This window comes from Schistocerca cancellata, chromosome 4, assembly GCF_023864275.1.
Source record: "Schistocerca cancellata isolate TAMUIC-IGC-003103 chromosome 4, iqSchCanc2.1, whole genome shotgun sequence".
Lineage (NCBI taxonomy): Eukaryota > Metazoa > Arthropoda > Insecta > Orthoptera > Acrididae > Schistocerca > Schistocerca cancellata.
This window is the reverse complement of record NC_064629.1, coordinates 479,956,626-479,976,972: the sequence shown is the minus strand read 5'-3', so window position 1 is coordinate 479,976,972 and position 20,347 is coordinate 479,956,626. Positions and strand designations below refer to the sequence as shown.

General features: G+C 40.2%; 1 protein-coding gene across 1 annotated transcript in view; it reads left to right on the top strand.

The window, feature by feature from the left end:
* LOC126184270 (tachykinin-like peptides receptor 99D) overlaps positions 1–20,347 on the top strand; it is a 742,646-nt gene that overhangs the window by 345,153 nt on the left and 377,146 nt on the right. Inside the window, exon 3 of the mRNA XM_049926644.1 lies at positions 19,986–20,136. Within this exon, the coding sequence (XP_049782601.1) occupies positions 19,986–20,136 (151 nt within the window). The remainder of the gene's footprint in view (positions 1–19,985; positions 20,137–20,347) is intronic.

Genomic DNA, 20,347 nt, shown 5'->3' with positions numbered 1-20,347 from the left:
ATTCCCACGTTATATTCACTTCTCCACACCCTTTAGTAAATTTTTACTTAGAATACACATTCTGTAAATTACACTTCAAACAAAAAAGGAAAGTTTCGATATTAACAAAAATTGCGTGAATTTTGTTCGGGATAAGCAGAAGTCAGCTTCATAGTGGCTTGTATATTTGACATGCGGTGCGCTCCTGGACCACAGTTATGAAACAAGTTTGTTCATATTTAAGTTGTTCGGTGGATAAGACTCAGACATCATGAACGCTCCATGCAAACTGTGTAAACATAATGTAGGATAGTTACGTTAGGCGGAAATACTACATTATGTACTTCTAAATATAAGTAATTTTACAAATTTTGCTCTCTCTCTCTCTCTTTCCCACACACACACACACACACACACACACACACACACACACACACACACATACACACACACACACAAATTGTTTGTGCTCCCTGTCTAGAAACTCAAAACCCTATATAGTTTCCGGTGATATGTGCATTAAAATAGCCTTATAAAGTGACATATATTTCTAAAATTTCCTTCACAACGAGTAAGTCTTCTTTCTGTGAAGGTTATATAATTTCTTCGTGACGGGAGTGCGAACATAAGTTGTTGCAAAGGAATATGTATGACCTTCAAACGATATTTCGAAGAATTCTAAGGAAGGAGGTGCCGCGAATAAACCAATAGGAGCTAACTGTGATATTTCAGGCTTACGTAAATTCCAAGGATATTTCACAGTGAACGTACGTTTTCAGATAAAACACGCACACAACTACAGTGCGAATTCACTCTAAGACCAAAAAAGGAAAAACGGCCCACACGAAGAAATTATCAGAATAGGACGGAAATATGTAGATGTGATGCACATACACACATAACAATTTTGGAAAAAAATAGTTGACTTATTCAAAAGAAAGAGCTTCACAAAATGAGAAAGTCAATGACCGGCAGGTCGTTCTATGGCCCTTATGCAAGCAGATATTCGGCTTGACGTTGATAGTGTTGCTGGATAACCTCCTGTGGAATATCGTGCCAAATTCTCACTATTTTGCGCGTTAGATCGTCAAAATACCGAGTTAGTTGGAGAGTCCAGCCCTTAATGCTCCATATGTTCTCAGGTGTTGAGGAATACGGCAACCTTTCTTTCCAAGGTAGCGTTTGGCTAGCACGAACACAAGCAGTACAAACTGACCCTGTGTGTGGGCAGGCATCATCACATTGTTGAAATTTGAGCCCAGGATGGCTTCCATGATGAGCAACAGAGCAGTGCGTAGAATATCGTCGACTTACGGCTGTACTGTGAGGGTGCTGAAGAAGACCACTAAAGAGATTATGCTGTGACAAGAATAGGCATCCCAGACCATCACTCCTGGTTTTCGGGCGTTATGGCGGGCGACAGTCAGGTTGGTATCCCACCGCTGTCTATGGGGTCTCCAGACTCTCCATCAGCCTGGAATCTCATTGACTAGAGTACAGTTGTCGTCAGTGCTGGGTTCTGCTTCGAACTGAGTACGATATCCAGCGGAGACGTATTTTGAGACGGCCCAGACAGTGGTGGGATACCAAAATTCATGCCGCCCACCATACCGCTCGACAATCAAGAGTGATGGTCTGTGCTGACGCTCTCTTTTTTGCCTTTCATGGCAAGCCATCCTGAGCTTACATTTCAACAAGATAATGCCCGTCCGCACACGGCGAGAGTTTCTACCGCTGATATTCTTGGTTGTCTAATCCTACGTTCAACAGCAAGGTCGCCGGATCTCCGCCCAACTGAGAGCCTTCGGAGCATTATGGGCCTCTGGATCTCCAACCAGCTCGGCAGTTTGACGAACTAAGGCTCCAATTCAACTGAATTTGGCACGTTATTCCTGAGGAGGCCATCTAACAATTATGTCAGTCGATAAAATATCGCCGGCCGAAGTGGCCGTGCGGTTAAAGGCGCTGAAGTCTGGAACCGCAAGACCGCTACGGTCGCAGGTTCGAATCCTGCCTCGGGCATGGATGTTTGTGATGTCCTTAGGTTAGTTAGGTTTAACTAGTTCTAAGTTCTAGGGGACTAATGACCTCAGAAGTTGAGTCCCATTGTGCTCAGAGCCATTTGAACCTTTTTTTTTTTGATAAAATATCGAAAACTGCTTGCATAAGGGCCAGATGTGCACCAACGTGCTTTTAGCTTGTTCAATATGTAAAGGTCTTTCTCTTGAATAAATCATCCAAGTTTTCTAAAACTAAAATTATTTGTTTGCTTGTACATGGCTACGTCACATCTATCGATTTCCGTCCGTTTCGGATAGTTCCTTCCTGGCGCGTCTATTTTTCTGGTCTTAGATTGTATTTTAACTAGAAGAACTGTAGTCAACAACAGATTTTCCCGTATGTTGTAAATCATTTACAAGGGGAAAACAAAATTAAATTTAAATCTTGCGCTCAGGTGAAGTAAAGTTAGCTCTGCAACTCCTGTGCTGTTGATAAACAAATGGCAACATCGTCAACGGGTCTTTCTGGTTTGCAACTGATAAACAGGGATGGTCTTTCAAATGAACTAGGGAAAGGCACTGATCTGACCTGGTGTTTATCCTCTTTTCAATATACTGACATATTTCGATTCTTATGTTTTAGAGAAGGAATTTTTGATTGTTATTTGAGACCGATGACTAAGAGACGTTTCGATCATACTGCACTTTGAGCTTTTAGCGCCTGCATTGATTCACATCGGTGTTGCAATAGCGTCTTTAAGAGCAAAGACGTTATAATTACATGGAATGAGTCCTTAAATTTGGCTGACTCAACAATCTTGTGGAAATCACATGGGATTTGGTTACCTTTCTTGGTTTCTCTATAACTGTAAAATCTGTGTCGCAGCTCAAAATGTTGTACCCACTCAAGAAAAAATTTTGTGCTATCTTCTCAAACCATCCCAGGCTAAATGGAGCAGAGCTTGAGGCACAGCATTTTGAACACCAGATGAAAGCGCTGCTTGACACGTACACCATGCCATCGAAACCGCGCCATTTTCTAACGCACATTTAAAACACTTTCACTATGATTTAGCATCTGCATCAATTACACGGGCTGCCAATAGAGTAGAGAGAACAACTAGCACAGATCATGTTTTGTGAAAAAATGTCACTTACTCGTATAACATTTCCACTGTACTATTTCCAGGAGTCATTTTACTATAAGGGAATGAATTGTGGGTGTACACATCTAGAAGTTACTCGTTTATATGGTCACTGAAAACAGCAGTAAATTACACTTTGATGGGCTCTGTGAATAAATTGGTTCAAATGGCTCTGAGCACTATGGGACTTAACATCTGAGGTCATCAGTCCCCTAGAACTTAGACCTACTTAAACCTAACTAACCTAAGGACATCACACACATCCATGCCCGAAGAGGGATTCGAACCTGAGACCGTAGCCGTCGTGCGGTTCCAGACTGACGCCCCTAGAACCGCTCGGCCACACCGGCCGGCCTCTGTGAATAGTCAGGTACTCTGTGACCACGTTATGTGGTAAAGACTGTAGCAGCTGAACAGACAGATAGGCCTACAGAGGACTCCAGCGCAATATAAACCAAGAATCTGTTTCCCCTTTTAGCCCCCTAAAGCAACATATCGAAGAATGTGCTCTTATTTAAGAAGGGTAATGTTATGCAATGGATGAGACAGCGTTAAAGTGAAATTCTGTTCGCGGTGGTTGACGAGAGTGGAAGACAAGGTTTTCCTTTAACCATCATAGCAATCTATAACCGAGGCATTATATTGTCAATCAGTTCGCTCACAATCCTCAGTGAAAGCTAACCACTAATTTTATGGCAAAAAACCGATACACTGAGGTCTACGAAACGAACGGCCTTAATATGATGTACAATTACGAGTTATCCGCTGAGCGTTGTTACAGACTGTATGAGAAACGGAAAAATTATAACCTGTTTTTTGCTAAGAAAAGTTGATTTTACTACGTATTCTCATCATATTGCTGCAAAATCACTCATCCTTTCCTCAATGTGAATATCAGGGATGCATCCTGTTAGGCGCGTCTTTAATCAATCGCTATTACTAACAGTTTCTTGGCAATTAGCGGTGGCTCTCATCTCCGTAGCGTTTGCAGCATGGCTGTGCATAAAATAAAAATTGGCTGGATTTTACAAGGAATGAGAGCCAACATATATACGAGTGACATAGAAGGATTACGTAAAATTATGTTCTTTCGGCACTAGATGCCGATCACAGTGTCCGTCAAAAGTTCAGTCAGTGGTAGTAACATTCGATATATAAACATATAACATACTAAATCACAATAAATTAAAACGTATTACAAGACTTGGCATTAACTTACAAATCGCAAACTGACAAAAATGTTTTACGATGATTATGGCTCATTACGGACTTTTCAGTGTATTAAACTAGTACATATTCCAGACTTTGAATAACGGAGAGCATATATTCATGTACATTCGAAAACGATCGTTTGTCATCAAGAGTCCAAACTTACAGTGACGTAATAATTCCATGTAACCATGGCGAAGTCTAGAAACAAATACAGCTTCCCTGAAACCTCTATTTATTATAGTTACTGGATGTAGTTCATAGCTAACAGTAATAGTTAAGAGTTTGGCACTTGTATTGGTATCCTGTTATTCGACATTAGCACTGACATTTCATGGAACCGAATTCCATTTTCAGCTTACAGACAGGCATCAGTTGCTAATCATATGTTTGTCAAGGAACTAAGCTGTGCTTCTAAAGACGCATCTTAATCATATTATTGATTAATACCTGAAATATTACACTGAATATGTCTTATAACGAAGTCTGTTGTACTGAACAGATAATAAGAACCACAATTCCGTGAGCTTTGTAGTGGAGAAGTCACACTACAACGACACAGTGCACTAGATCCCAAGTCAATTATCACGAAAAATTTTAAAAATTGGCCGACGTTAATTTCCAGACGCTGCATGAATACATTTATACCTTCATGATGACTCTGTCCAGCATGGATAATATCGAACAGTTTACAAATTTCTGTAATTAATTGGTTCTCTAAGCTCATATAGATACTTAATTCTATTTACAGGAGGATACTTTATCCAAATAGTTGTAAGACAGAATGATGACTATGCGGATAAAAATCGAAGTTTCGCTATTGACGTAAAGTCGGAATGACGTCGTTTTATCCCACTCTGATCTTGACTTTAAAGTTTTATTGACCGCATTCTGATAGTATCAATTGACGTGAAGTTTATTCATCAATTATTGTGTAATCCATCAAGGTTCTCTAGCTCTCTATTGTGATAATGCGAGGGGCATTCAATAAGTAGTGCAATACATTTTTTGTGTCGGCCATTTTCGGTTTAAAAAATTCTCAATTCTCTGTAGGATGGAATGGAATATTCTCACTTCAGTCCCTGTAGTTTCATCAACTTCGATATGCAGCGGCGCTATACGTGGCCTTCTAAAGGGCGACTGTTGCCGATGTATGCTCCAAATAGAGAGCTTTCATTAAAATTTTTCTGGCGGAAAACCAGAGCATCGCAGATATCCGCAGGCACTTGCAGAATGTCAACGGAGACCTGGTAGTGAACAAAAGCACGGTGAGTCGTTGGGCGAAAGGTCAGTCATTGTACAATGTCGCGCAAACCTGTCCGAATCCCGCGTGCCTGCCGAGGACACAAAGCTGTGCCTCCTGCAATGTTGAAACGTGCAGACGCTCTCATTCGAGTTAATAGACAGATCACAATCAAGCACCTCCATGCTCAACGAACGCCTTTGTTAGTAGTGCTAACATAATCGTCCACCACTTGGGATACTCTGACCGCTAAGTTCCTCTCCGCCCAATAGAAGACCAGTAAGCAACGAACGACCGTCTCTGCGTATTGATTGCGCGTTGCGAGACTGAATGTGACAGTTTTTTGACGAATATCGTGTTCATGACTTCGAACCAGAAACAAACCGGCGATCAGTGGAATGGTGTCACAACACCTGTCCTCTGAATAAATAGTAGAAAGGCTAACCCTCAACCGGTAAAATCATGGCGATGGTCCTCGAGGACTCAGAACGGGCTGCTCTGGTTGATGTATTCCCTCATGGTGCCACGATAAACTCTGAAGAGTATTGTGTTATCCTCAGGAAACTGTAGAAATCGCTTCAGCGTATTTGTTGCCTCAAAAATGCAAAGTAAGTCCTCCTTCTGCGTGACTACACAAGCCCTCACACAAGTCTACGGGCCTGAGAGGAGTCCGCAAAAGATAACTTGACAGTTTATCCTGATTCACCCTACATGCCGGAACTCGTACCTTTCGCGTTCCATCTTTTTCAGACAATGAGTAATGCAATCCGCGGGAAGCAGTAGATGGATATTGGAGAGGCTGTTGATACAGCGTGACGTTGGCTCTGAGATGAACGAGCAGAGTGGTACCAAGTGGACGCAGAGGCGTTTTCCGTAAGGGGTCATAATGCCGTCGCACTGAATGGATATTATGTTGAAAAACAGGATTTAGTCGATGAAAGTATGGAGCATTTAAATTAGTGACTTAAAGAGGCTGGCAGCATCACTTTTTAAACAAACGAGTAGACGAAATATATGATACGCGACAGCAGATGCACGATGTCAAATTCGATGTTACAGTAAGGGTAAGGATTATCTGAATCTTATCGGTTGAATACAATGGCGATAACTGTATAATTCAAGATACTCAGGAACAAGAGTTGCATTATCTATTGCTTAAAGTTTTACCTGATAAACAGTTACACAACAATTGATTTTCGGAACTATGTTAAAATCCTAAAGAAAACCAGCGCCTATAACCTGCGTTACTATTCGCACATTACAAACAGGTCATCACGTGCATCAAGCGTATCGTACGAAAACCTGAATCTGAGAAAATTCTAGACCAATATCATCTTCATTGTCTACGAGGGGACGAAAACGTGAGAATGTAGTAATTAGGAAAGTCAAATGGAGGTTGAGAATGAAGTACATTTTCACATGGTAATAGATAGGCAAGGTGTGTCTTTCAATGAAGCTGAAGATCAGAAGACGTATTGGAACTATGTTTTTTACTGTTTCACTCTAATAATCAAAATGAATTTGCAGAGCGTTTGGTTTTCTTGATCACACCAATAGCGGCAGGCCAGAAGTCACGATAATGCAATAATATATGCAAGGAGAAGCTATTTATATTTTCTATTGCAGCGTAAGTCTTTTAGCTGTAACTAGGTCGCAAACATAGTGCTAAGTTGAGACCAAGAAGTGAGGAGACGAGTCATGTATGAAGTGTATACTTCTGTAGAAGACAAGTGCGCACCTCCCAGTTAATTAACACAAGAATGTCTTTTTAAAACACAGTAAAACAGTCAGTTGCTCAACAGGAACTTGCAGACGAACATACACTGTCAGTTGAAAGAAAATTGTGCGATTTTCGATATGTGTTGTTTTGGTGATAATTACTGAAATTACTGTGTAGAATCACATATACGCGTTGGGGAGCAGATATTGATAAGAATCGTATTCGATTCAAAATGAGGCTCGAAAATACTGGCAGATTTCCTGACTGCTCTACAAACCCTTCAAAGAAAACGTTTAAGATGCAGATTTTATGGTATCTCCATAACCTTCCCTAATTTCAAGGTAGCTTCTGTGTCTATGCGATATGGAAGCAAGTAATGGATGTGCTCAGATGTATAGTATAATTGTGTGTGTGTGTGTGTGTGTGTGTGTGTGTGTGTGTGTGTGTGTGTGTGACTAATGAGTGACTTTGTGCGTGTGTATGTTTGTTTGTATTTCAATTGTGTCACACATGCTACGACTCAATCGCACGCATATAATGGTACAGCCCCCATATGACTTTTCTCGTTTTGTATGTTCGCGTTATCATGAAACAGAGACTGCTGGATGTAATGCGGCAAGTCGTAGTCACCCCGTTTTTCTGTCTCCTCGGAAAACATACTGTAAACACGAATGTATTGTTGTACTGAAGGTGAAACGTGGTACCGACCTCACGGAAGCACTTGAAAAAGTATATGTAACAACCGGCGAAGAGCGTTTAAGATAGTGATGGAACTCACACATTAATGTTAACCTACACTGATTCCGTCTTCTGTCGAATGTTTCTCACATATGCATTTCTGTTAAATTATGGAAAATGCGACATTCGTGTTTTGCACCTGTGATGAGAGAGTGAGAGGAGAGAGAGAGAGAGAGAGAGAGAGAGAGAGAGAGAGAGAGAGAGAGAAAATACGAATATCACCACAAATACGTGTGAATTCAAAATGTTGACTATGTCGACTTGCATGACAAACAATTTCTGGAGAGTAACCAACCAACTTGCACATGCACATGCACATCAAGTTTTAGGTTCTATCTTCTCCGTGCATTTGCATAGATTTAATCCGTATTAGAGTAGTTCATACATCGTGCCACATAAACATTTAATTCTCCATTTATCAAATAGTTTTCATCATAAATGCAAGGAAATTAATCGCTCATCAACATGATTCTTATTGTCATATAGTTTTCTTCAAAGGAATAAGAGATTTTGTCAAGTGTCGGATTGTGTTCATAGCGCAACAGACATCTTGTTGTATGCATTGTTCGATACAGAACCACCTATTACACGACGAGACGTTAAGTAAGTAATGAAATATATTTTTTCTTCCGAAATCAGTTTGGCTTCATTTTGGATTTAAATAAACGATGTTATACCCCACTCTTTTAGCTTTAAAACCCTATTTTTCAACATAACCTTCGTTGAACGCGTTTGCCTTACGACACCTTAGTGGGAGCGCCTGTACGCCCGCGTGGTACCACTCTACTCGCCAATCTCATTATCCATTATCCACTCCAGAGGAGAGGTGATCTGGTACCATTCCATGGATCGTCGTTATTTTCCAGTTCGAAGTAATGGACACATGTTTCCTATCGACAAGAAATTGTCACAGCCAACCTCGTAACGCGCAATCAATACGCACAGATGGTCGTTCGTTCTTCTTTATGGTATCCATTTGGGCGGCGAGGAACCCAGTGGTTTGACTATCCGAAGTGGTGGACGAGTGTGTTAGCACTACTAACAAAGGCGTTCAGTTGAGCGTCGAGGGGTTCGATTGTGATCCGTCGATCACCTCGAATGGGAATGTCTGCACGTATTACTCGTAACATCGCACGAGGCACAGCTGTGTGTGACCGGTCGGCACGCGGGATTCGGACAAGTTTGCGCGACGTTGAGACGATGACTGAACCTTTGCTCAACGGCCGGAATTTCCTGTTCTTCTTTGTCATCTCAATATTATCTCATATTTCTCTTTCTCCTCCTTCTGCTTTCACAAATATCAGTATCATATAGTATTGTCGGTTTTACCTTCTCCCCTTCCCTCCTCCTCTCTCTCTCCTCCGCAGCCCTTAAATGTTGGCCTCGCGATGACTGGGTGTTGTGTGATGTCCTTAGGTTAGCTAGGTTTAAGTAGTTCTAAGTTCTAGGGGACTGATGACCATCGCTGTTACGTCCCATAGTGCTCAGAGCCATTTGAACCTTAAATGTTTTTGAAGTACAAACGCGGCTTGAACCTCAAATTTTTGTAGCAACATCTTGCAAGTGTTTGGTCCAGCTATCAACATCTGCATTTAAAACTACCGGAAACCTCTCTTGCAACGCAAATTCAGAGCATAGTGTTTGTAATGTGGTCGGTGACAATTGCAACACATTTGGCATCTGAATCAAATCTAACTAATCATCTCAATTTATAACACACACGTGCACATTTCTAAAATGTATGACGACTTCTGTTTGTCCTCAACCTCGTCCTATTGCCCCTTAAACTTCGAATTAAATTCTGTTACTCAAATTTAACATCATAATATTCATTAATTAAATCATCACCTTTGCTTACAGTGACGAAATTCAGTGCAATCTCACTCCATGTCTATTTACTCAACTGGTCTAACGAATCACTTGTAAAGTCAGGGTTAACATGATCAGTAGCTACTTGCGGTACATTTCTTTCATCTTCTTTGAAAAGAATAATTATTTCTTTAGCACTAACTATGTTTAACCTTTTAATATCTTAGCTGTATTCTCGACATAAATACGAACTCTATATCTTAGTGGCCATCCTTAGAACACTATGCATTCAGGTGCCCTTGCTTGTTACAAGAAATTTCATTAAAAATAAAAGTCGGATACACCACCATTTCCTCGGACGCTACTACGCCTTTCTTACTTCAAAATTAAAAATACTCTGTATTTCTGCAGTTTTCAAAACTCGTCTTAGAAATGTATACTGTTTTGTTAAAGACATTTGAATTTTACACTACGTGATCATAAGTATCCGAATACGTTTATAATGCGTTATTGACCTCTAAATGTCATCAGAGACGGACCCATCAGAATAAAAGGTGGCAGGGGGTATTGCGTTGCCAATAGAGAACCAGTAACAGTAGAATAGGTCGGTTAGGAGAGCTCAGTTAATTTGATCGTGAACTAGTCATTGGATGTCACTCGAGTAACAACTCCATGAAGAATATTTCAAATTTATTAAAGCTATCTAAGTCGACAGCTGATGATGTTACTCTGGAATCTAAACGCGAAGGAACAACCACAGCTCAATCAAAATCAAGTAAACGTCATGTATTCACGGAAATGTATTGTAGAGCCGTTAGTGGGTTAGTTGTAAAATATCACAAGAAATCAGTGGAAGCAATCATTGGTGAGTTTCAAAGTGCTACCAGCAGTCCAGCTAGCACTGTGACTGTGCGTAGGGAATTAAGAAGAATGGGGTACAGTTGCCGAACATATCCTCGTAAGTCACACATTTCTGTAGCCAAGCAACACCTGAGTTGGTGTACAGGGAGACGCCATTTGACAGTGGATAACGCAGAACGAGTGAGTTTGAGTGGTGAATGACGATACACTGTGTGACAATCGAATGGAAAGGGTTGGGACTTGGCCAGTACATGGAGATCGTTACCTGCCGTAATGTATAGTACCAAGGGTGAAGTACAATGGAGATGGTGTTATAGTATGGGGGTGTCTTTCGTGGTTAGGGTATGGTCCATTTATTTCGCTTAAGTAAACGCTAAGGACAATGAAATGAAGATAATGAAAATCTACTCCGGACAGGGACTCGACGCTGGATTTACCGCTTCTCGCGAAAGGTTGCCTTACCATTAGGCTATTCGAGCACGACTCACTGCCACACCCACACTTCCGTGCCTCGACAACCATGTGTTTACAACCTGCAGCCATAAATCTATTAAGTATATTCCTGTACATGGGAGATATTTAAACTGAAGGTCGGATTCCTGGTGTCAGGATATAAATACGATATTGTAGTGCCTGTGTTGTGCAGAAGTAAGAAGTAGTGTTCCTACGGACAGGGCCTCGTACGCGAATTTCGGACTTACCGCGACCGGTCGCCTTATGATTAGGCTATACGAGCAAGACTCGCGGTACAGACCGAGACTTCGAGTCCCAGTCTGGCACAAATTTTTGCTGTCGTCATTCTGTTCTACAGCTGATGGTTGTCCATATTCGCAACTTCGAGTACATTTCATGTATTTCATAACGGTATCAGTTACCGAAGTGTTGCGTGTTCGAAGGAACATTGCATCATACTTCTGAACAATACAGGAACTGCAGTATTGTATTTAATGCAAATAAACGGAGATCATTTCTGAGCTCTAATAGATACAGTAAGATGGGTGGGGGGAGGGGGAGCGAGGAGGAGATGAACAGAGAGAGGATGAAGGGTACTGGTAGAGAGCGATGGAAGGAGATGGAGAGAGAGAGAGAGAGAGAGAGAGAGAGAGAGAGAGAGAGAGAGAAAGAGAGAGCGGGGGCAGGGATAAAGAGATGGACAGAGAGCGGAGAGAGGAGTAGATGGACAAATAGATGACTGGAATAACTACAGTAAATACCCAGGCAACCACGGCTATCTCAGGTAGTATATCAGTAATCATAAGACGCATTTTATTCAGTAGCTTCCGCCTGGTTCAGGCCGTCCAGGAGCAAACCAAATGCTTAAGATCCGAGTTGGCCAGCTGGCATGACAGCGTGCCAGTATTTTCATGGGTCCAATTCTTCGTAAGAATCAGAAACTTTTTCTATCTCAGTTCTAGGAGAAACAGTCGGGATGGTTAGCTAAACTGATCTTATAAAATTAGCCACCACGTCATTACTATGATGGTGCCGCAAACGGCCGCAGGCAAGTAGAAACTTGATATATTTCCCGATGACATGCAGCTTTACTGCATGATTTAATGATGATGCAATATCTTGGGCAACATATTTCGGATTTAAAATAGTCTGTCATTCCAGTCTTCAGTCTGGGTCTTCTCAGATGATTTTTGTCATTAGGAAAAAAAACCGTGTTGAACGTGACGTAGTTCGGAATTTTAGATAAGTCAATACTGCGGGTATGTTTGAGAACTTGAAAAGAGGAAAGAAGAAGTAGAAATTAGATAAAGTGGAAATTAGTGAAGAGCAGTTGCAGGAAGTACAGGGTTTCTGGTCCGACTGATACAGAGTTATCATTGTTGAACCAAATAATGGTAATACGGTAGTAAGTCTAATAACGAGTACGAATATAGGAATATGAGTAAACTATTCATAACAGCATTATTGTAGACAGATAGACCAAACCCATATCTACCACAGTAGTTCAAGCATGTATGCCTATTAGTTCCTCAGATGTTAAAGATGTTGCTAAAGGAACTATTTGAAAAGATAAATCTCGTTATTAAGTTCGTTAAGCAAAACGAAAATTTTATTGGGCTGTGTCAGTGGAATTCGAAACAACCATATCGGTGCCCGAAGGGTATACCAAATTCAACAGTAAAGTACACTCTCTAAACACACACATTAATCACTTAAAATTAAATACTCTGCATTAACGTATTAGAACTAACAGCTGTGTTGGAGAGGTTGTATTCCTTTCGCTATGGCCAACAGAAAACTAGGATGTGTCGTATCACTTTCATAAACATTTTTGCTATCTGTTAGCATGACAGTAGACGCCAAGATGGGCCATCGTGTTGAGATCAACTCGTTCAGCTCGTTTGGAGACAGCTAGGTTGTCGCTGGCCACTGACGGATTAATCGGATAATCCATCTTCAGAATCATATAAGCATTACGCATCCTTGAAGGGGCGGACCGGTAGTTCTCAGTGCGAATCCCTAAGATACTCGTCTCTTGACTGTACCAAAACCTGAGATGCTCAGTCGTGTTCAGTGTTCGTTGACTGATCACGGGGTTGGTAATACAGAATCGTTGTGAGTGAAACCTGATTGATCAACTAATGCATACTTACGACATTCAAGGTGTGCAATAGAGTCACCGACACGAAATAATGTCTCACATTCTGTTAGATACTCAACGCCATCTCCTCTTCTCTTAGCATTAAGTGAAATGAGATCTCTCGCAGACCATGACAGTATTTATGACACTAGGTATCTTAGTGATGATAATATCTGTCGATTGTGGTGAATGAACATATTTTTCTTCTACCTTTTCACGATACTCGTTATATTTTGTCAAGTCTAATCGCTCAGTTACTTCATCACGGTCTAAATCCACTAGATTTGATTTTAATTTCTAATTATTACTTCTGAAATGTAGCTTGCTACCACAGACATGCAGATGGGTGAGTTTAGGAACTGAAGCCTAGAGGTAATGCAACTTGTGTTTCAGAGCGACTTTGTGGAACCAACTACAAGAAAGCTTAAAAATAAATAAGAGTTAATATTCTTAATTGTAACTGGATATTCACCTGTTTCTGAACGTTTCTTCTTTATTTATATTTCCCTCAAAACCTAAAACTAATACTACGTATTTTTCCGGCTTAAAATGAAATATACATTACTCCGTCAGTTAACAGAGTTATTTTAAATGATATTCTGTTTAATGTTAAAGTAAGGCACTTTCATACATATGTTGTTAAATATCTAGCGGTGAATGAAGGATAGCAGGTAGAAGCGAAACTTTACCCGTTACACTGAACGTTAACTCTAGTTCCGTAGCGTTCACTGTAACACTGTCGTTACGAGGTACATCCTATTCGACTTGTGGGTTAATCTAGAATTGAGGAAACGCAGATACAGACGATCACACTGACATTTCCTTGACTTTAACGTATTTTAGTTTTACTTTATTGTACAGCTGATGAAATACCTTACTGGTTTTGGAGAACGTCGTGAATTGCCAAAGGCATGGAAGTGATACACTACATTAACGTTTTTATTTTATGTATGCTACTCTCATGTGTTTTCAGACAACTCCATGTTCTTAATTTTTCCTATCCTCAACAAATGTCAAAAATATTTACGTTGAAAACTTAACGAAATGGTGATCTGCTTAATTATTTACATATTAAATTATGTCGTCATTAGCAAGGGCTCTTATTCAAGGAGAATCATTTACCTTTTCTACCGTCCTGTAGTCTTTGTTAGCTACAAAAGCAAATCCATTTTTCTCTTCATAAAGCACTACTCATACTATTGCTTTTCATGTATCTCGTTGGCAGCCACTTGGACATAGCTACTAGCTCTCATCATACCAGTTGCACCTACAGTGAAAGCTCCCAATGCAGATAAAACAGACAATTTTGGAGTCAAGGGTTATATTCCTCTGTTTTTGTGATCTGTATTTCACAGTCTCTGTAGAATGATTTTTTCCCTAATAACACTCTTCGGATCAACGTATGAAGCCGTATCACCTCAGTGACACTGTGAGATTGCTTCCAGGCTTAAAACACTGAGGACAGTTTCGATTTTTTTCTGATTATATTATTCTGCACATTGCTGATATTCTTCTTCTTTTTCTTGTCATCTGTTTCTAATTGCTACCGGTCTCTTTCCTACGAGTTCTCATTCATTTTAAATTCCCTTACTCCTATCACTGCTGCAGTACCTAATTTCTCGCTGGCCTTTGTGTCCTTCCACTTCCCTCTTCCCATCATTTTAAATGTCACAGTTCGCTCAACTCGATGTGTGTCAGACAGAGACATTGTGCATGGATTGAATAAGATACGTCGTGTTCCGCACACGCTTGATCGATTTGATTGGTACTGTTATCATTTCTTTACTGTCGTTCTGGCAGTTTTTCCCCTTAACTACAGTTTGAATAACCAGCTAAATGTAGCGTTCCAGCTTTCATCATATTCTGCTCCTCGTAAATTTATTGCTCGACATATATTATACGCATGTTTAATCCAGAGAGCATTCCCTCTACCTCGTCTCTCCCGCTATAGCCTATTGCTGATGTACTCCAAGAGGCAATATGCAAAAAGAAGCATGGAAATTTCTTTAGAGACTATGAGACATTATGTCTAGTCTTTTTGAAAAAATAATGTGATTCTTAAAGAAATACTTCCCGAAAACAGTCTCAAAAAAGAGACCATCCAGTACAATATCCGATTGGCTTGAAATCTGCTACGGACACTTTTAATGAAGTACATGAAAGGTACTCTCAGCTGCGAATATGGACAGCCATCAGATGTATAGTGAAATGAACACAACGGAAATTTGTGCCTTACGGGGACTCAAACACGGATTTCCTGATTATCGCCGACGGTCGCTTTGCCATTAGGCTATCCGTGCACGAATCACTGCCAGACCCAAACTTCAATGTTTCGTTAACCATGAGTCCACAAACTGCACTGGTGCATCTATTATGTATAATCATGTACAGGGAAATATTTTAATTGAAAGTTCCTTGCCCAGTGTCGGCGGATAAATACGATACTGCAGTGCCTGTGTTACTCAGAAGTACGTAAATGTGCGCCAAGTATCGGTCGAAATCGATACAGGGGCTTCAGAGAAAATGTTGAACATAAGTGTATGTGATATACATTGCACACATATATATATGTCTGATTCACACCTACTTTACACCATACAACTCCCTAGAAGATATTAAATTTATTTGTGGTAGGTCTCGAAGCACGTGGATAGAATTATTGCCTCGTTTCAGTGCTCATTCACGCTACCCGGTTTTCACACTGAACAGCACAAAGAAGAAATAAATTGTTGTTAGTAATTTCTAAAGCATTTCAAGGAAACTAAAGCAGGGCAGTTTCGAAAATGTTTACGTCCACCCTTCTTATTCACACCCCCACCCTTGGTGGGGGTGAGGAATCTTACTTTCATAGTATTTTTATTCAAATAATAAGTCATGTACCAAATACATTTGGTTGAAAGTACTCCAGGTGTTCGCGAGTTACGATTCAATGTCACACACTTTTCATTCCCACCCCTAGTTGGTATTAACTACGCAGTGCTTGTTTCCTGATAGTAAGTAATCAGTAAACCCTGATTCTGTAAAGAGTCCAACTCCCTGTAAAAAGCAGCTTCAAACATTCATTAACTTGGCGTATGAGTTAATGTGTTAAATGTTTGATGTTAAGCGTCTAAGCGAGTGAAAGTTAGAAAAATTCTCAAATTACAGGTGATTTTATAATCAAAAACTGGATATGTATAGTCTGGGTAAATTGCGTTATGATATGAGATAATCTACTTTTACACGAATCTTAGTGTTTATTTCATTACATCGCCTAAACTATGAGTCGTACAGTGATATAATTTTGCTGGTACGTCTAGTGGTAAATGTGATACCGTATGAAAAACTTGTTAATAGATTTACTACCAATGAAGTAATAAAATAAAATATAATGCCGTATGCGCCACTTTCGCCACATGAACAATGAATATGCATTTAGCAATACATCGTTTTCCTTTCATTGTTTTGTGTGGTGGGTCAACGGGGAAAAGTTTCCTAAAGGTTTGAAGGGATGTGTAAAGTTCTTTGCAGGTCCCTCATTGTCAAATATTGGATCATGTAGTCTTAGTATTAGGGTGCAGTTACATATGGTGCTATTTAAACCCCACGCCACACTCCTTTGAGAGGCAGATGGTTCTTTCTCCCACACTGCCGCGTTTCAGATAGTAAGTGGTACCTACCAGGTTTGGTTGAAAACGGTCAAGTGGTTTAGGATGAGATGTGGAAAGTACTTAGATACATACATAGGAGTTTATATTATACAGGCTGTTCAAAAGCAGTCTGAAAAGCTTGTAAGGGTGTTGTAGGCTATATTTGGTGAGAAATAATTTTTAAGAGAAAAATTCGATAAGTTGCAACGTTTCCGAGTTAGTTAAAATTGAAGATTGCCAATCACGCCGTTGCGCGCCTAAAATCAAGCGGCCCGCCAGAGATGGTGTTGCGAAACGTGTCTTTCGATTCGTTTCCTAAAACCATCCCAGAAATAAATACAAAAATTTGGACACTGGATGGTACCACATCTACTTCTACATGATTACTCTGAAATTCTTAACTAAGTGTTGGCGAAGGGCCCATCGACTTAGCTTCACGTTATTTTTCTACGTTTCCAATCTCGAATGGCGAGCGGGAAAAACAAGGACTTAAATCTTTCTGTCCGAGTACTGATTTCTCTTATTTTATCATAATGATATTTTCTCCCGTTGTAGGTTGTCGCCAGAAGTGTGTTATCGCTATTGGAGAAGATCCTGCCTAAAAGAAAAATGCCTTTGTTTTAATGGTTGCCACCCCAAATCACATATCATGTCCGTGGAACTCTGTCCCTTGTTACGCGACAGTGCAAAACGTGCTTCCCGTGCTTGAACTGTTTGGATACCTTCCGTCGGATCCATCTGACGCAGAACCCACACCGCCCAACAATATTCCAGGATAGGGCGCACAAGTGTGGTGTAAGCAGTCTCATTACTAGACGTGTTGCACTTCGTTTGCTTTACGCACAACATAATCTATCTGATCGTTACAATTTAAGTTATTCGAAATTGTCATCCCCGAGTATATAGTTGAATACTCGGCTCTGTATCAAAGGACCACAATCGGTACCATCGAAGTAACGATTGAACCTGAGGCAAAGGCTGAGCACTCTCATGCGCTATCGTCTGCACTGTGACAACAAATAACAATGCTTGAATTTGCGCAGGGGTCTACCTGACTTGGTAAATTCAATGCTAAATAACTTGGAAACGGAACAACATATCGAATTTTTTTCCTATCGGTTACGAGTATCTCTCAGCACAGCTTCCACTGTAATATCCTTACAGGATTGTCACATAATTTTGACCATTCTCTATAAATGTACTAGCCGTTCACCTGTGGCTTCGCCCGCACAGGTGCATCATATGTATGTTGCATACATCTCACCCACTACCTCTGATTGTCCGCCTCCTCCTCCCCCTCTGTCTGTCATCTCATCATCCTTTTCTCTCTCTCTCCGTCCGTTCTCACCCTCTCCCTATCCATCTCCTCCTGTCCCCTCTCTCCTCCCCATTTGTGTCCTTCTCCTGCTCTTTCTCTCTAGCCTTATCCTTCTCCCTTACTGTATCTGTTCATTACCTCATTTCCCCCTTCTCTGTCTGTTTCCTCCTCCTCCCCATCCTCTCTATCCACCACCTGTGTCACCCACACCCCAATGGGAGTTAAGAACTTATTTTCAGACAATAAGCGTTATATGTATCAAGTTTGGTTGGAATCGATGCCGTGGTTTAGGAGAAGATGTGGAACATTCATCTCTCTCGTTCTCGGTCGGCCCCTACTTATGCCTGTTGGTCGGAAACATCACTGCCCTTTTTTAGGTTCTCGCCATCGAGTACTTCCATACCATATTAGGATGTATCAACGGTACGCAATTTTAAGCATACAGGACCTGCACCCGTTTAACTTCATATATAATATAGACATGAACTTGTATTCTAAAGGAGATATCAAAGATAGCTTATCTTTGAGTCAACTGACAATCCCTTTACATCTCCTAAGTACTTCCAACAATGCACAGTGGTCATCAGTTTCCTTTTCCTAATAGCTACTGATAAAACAACATGTACTGGAAGCTTTTATATCCTTTTTGGTAAGACAGGTTCCGTAACAATACCGTAAGACAGGTTCCAAAACAATGCGGCTGGTTCACTCAGGTGTAATAATTCCGAAAGTATGAAACTTTTCCCCAAGTGCTAACGATTAGAAATGTATGTTTTCAGCACCTTCTTCTTTATTTACACATAACACGCAAATCACCTTCACTGTTATTGAATATATTTGTCCTCGGTAATTTACTTGTTTTATAGGACACGTAAGTTTGTGTAATTACGACTACAACGAGTCTTGTAAAATTGGCTTATTATTGATGGATGATAATCATAAATCAATAATAATTCTACTATTTAATTTTTGGGGAATGAAAAGTTGTACAGTAGGTCCTAAAACTGTATTTTAGCTCTACATGTGTATCACAGTTTCTAAGAGTCTGATATGACTGTGACATCAGTACATTGATTTATGAATCCAGGAGACACTCTAACTTCAATGATCGTGATTTACTTTTTTCTATTAGTTGACGAAGACAATAAGTTCAAACGTCAGAAATACTGTGCATTGTACGATATAGGCCTCATATATACGAGTAGTAGTCTGGTCGATAATGTTCTATACTATATCGCCTTCATTTTGTAGGATTACGAGATTACACAATCAGTACAATAGTACAAAGAATTAGTTTACCATATATCAAAATCTTCATTGAATTACTATTGAAACTTGCTATAATAATATCCCAGCAAGATAGGAGTGTACATATAATACAGCAGACAGTAAAAAAAAAAAAGATGGGACCACTTGCCTGGAGTGTTAAGGACACTATAGATTACAGGTTAATAAATTTAAAGAAATAATATATGTAAATGTCTGTAAACAAGGCCTCCAATTTACACAGATGATGTGTAAAGTTCTCATTCATCGACTGTTGCATGTGTTATGAATAAAACATGTTATCCACATTTTTTGGCGATCTTACGTATGACTACTACAGACTCAATAATATTATGGCATGTCAAAGGTACGAGTGCTATTAGTGAGCATTGCTACTCTATATAATTAGCAATTAGAGTTAACGTCCCATGGCACACTAGCAAAATATTAAAAACATCTATTATTGCTGTTTCAGATATACAGTGGTACTGATGATCCTGACGTACTTTCTGCCTGTTGGATCGATGACCTTTACTTATGCTCGTATTGGCATGGAACTTTGGGGCAGTCAGAGCATTGGTGAATGTACACAACGCCAGGTGGAAAATATTCGCTCCAAGCGACGGGTATGTAACTCTTATCATTATTGTGACTAGAACCTAAAAAATTCAACATATTATTCAAGTAAGCAGCTATGAGAAATGAGTTAAAGACGCACGATCGTTAACGGATGAGAGCAGCAACTTCCCATGACATGCTCATAACATGCACATTGTTGCAACAGTACCGGTAAAGAGCGAATGAAATCCGGATGAAGCTTCGCTGCATGTTAGAGGC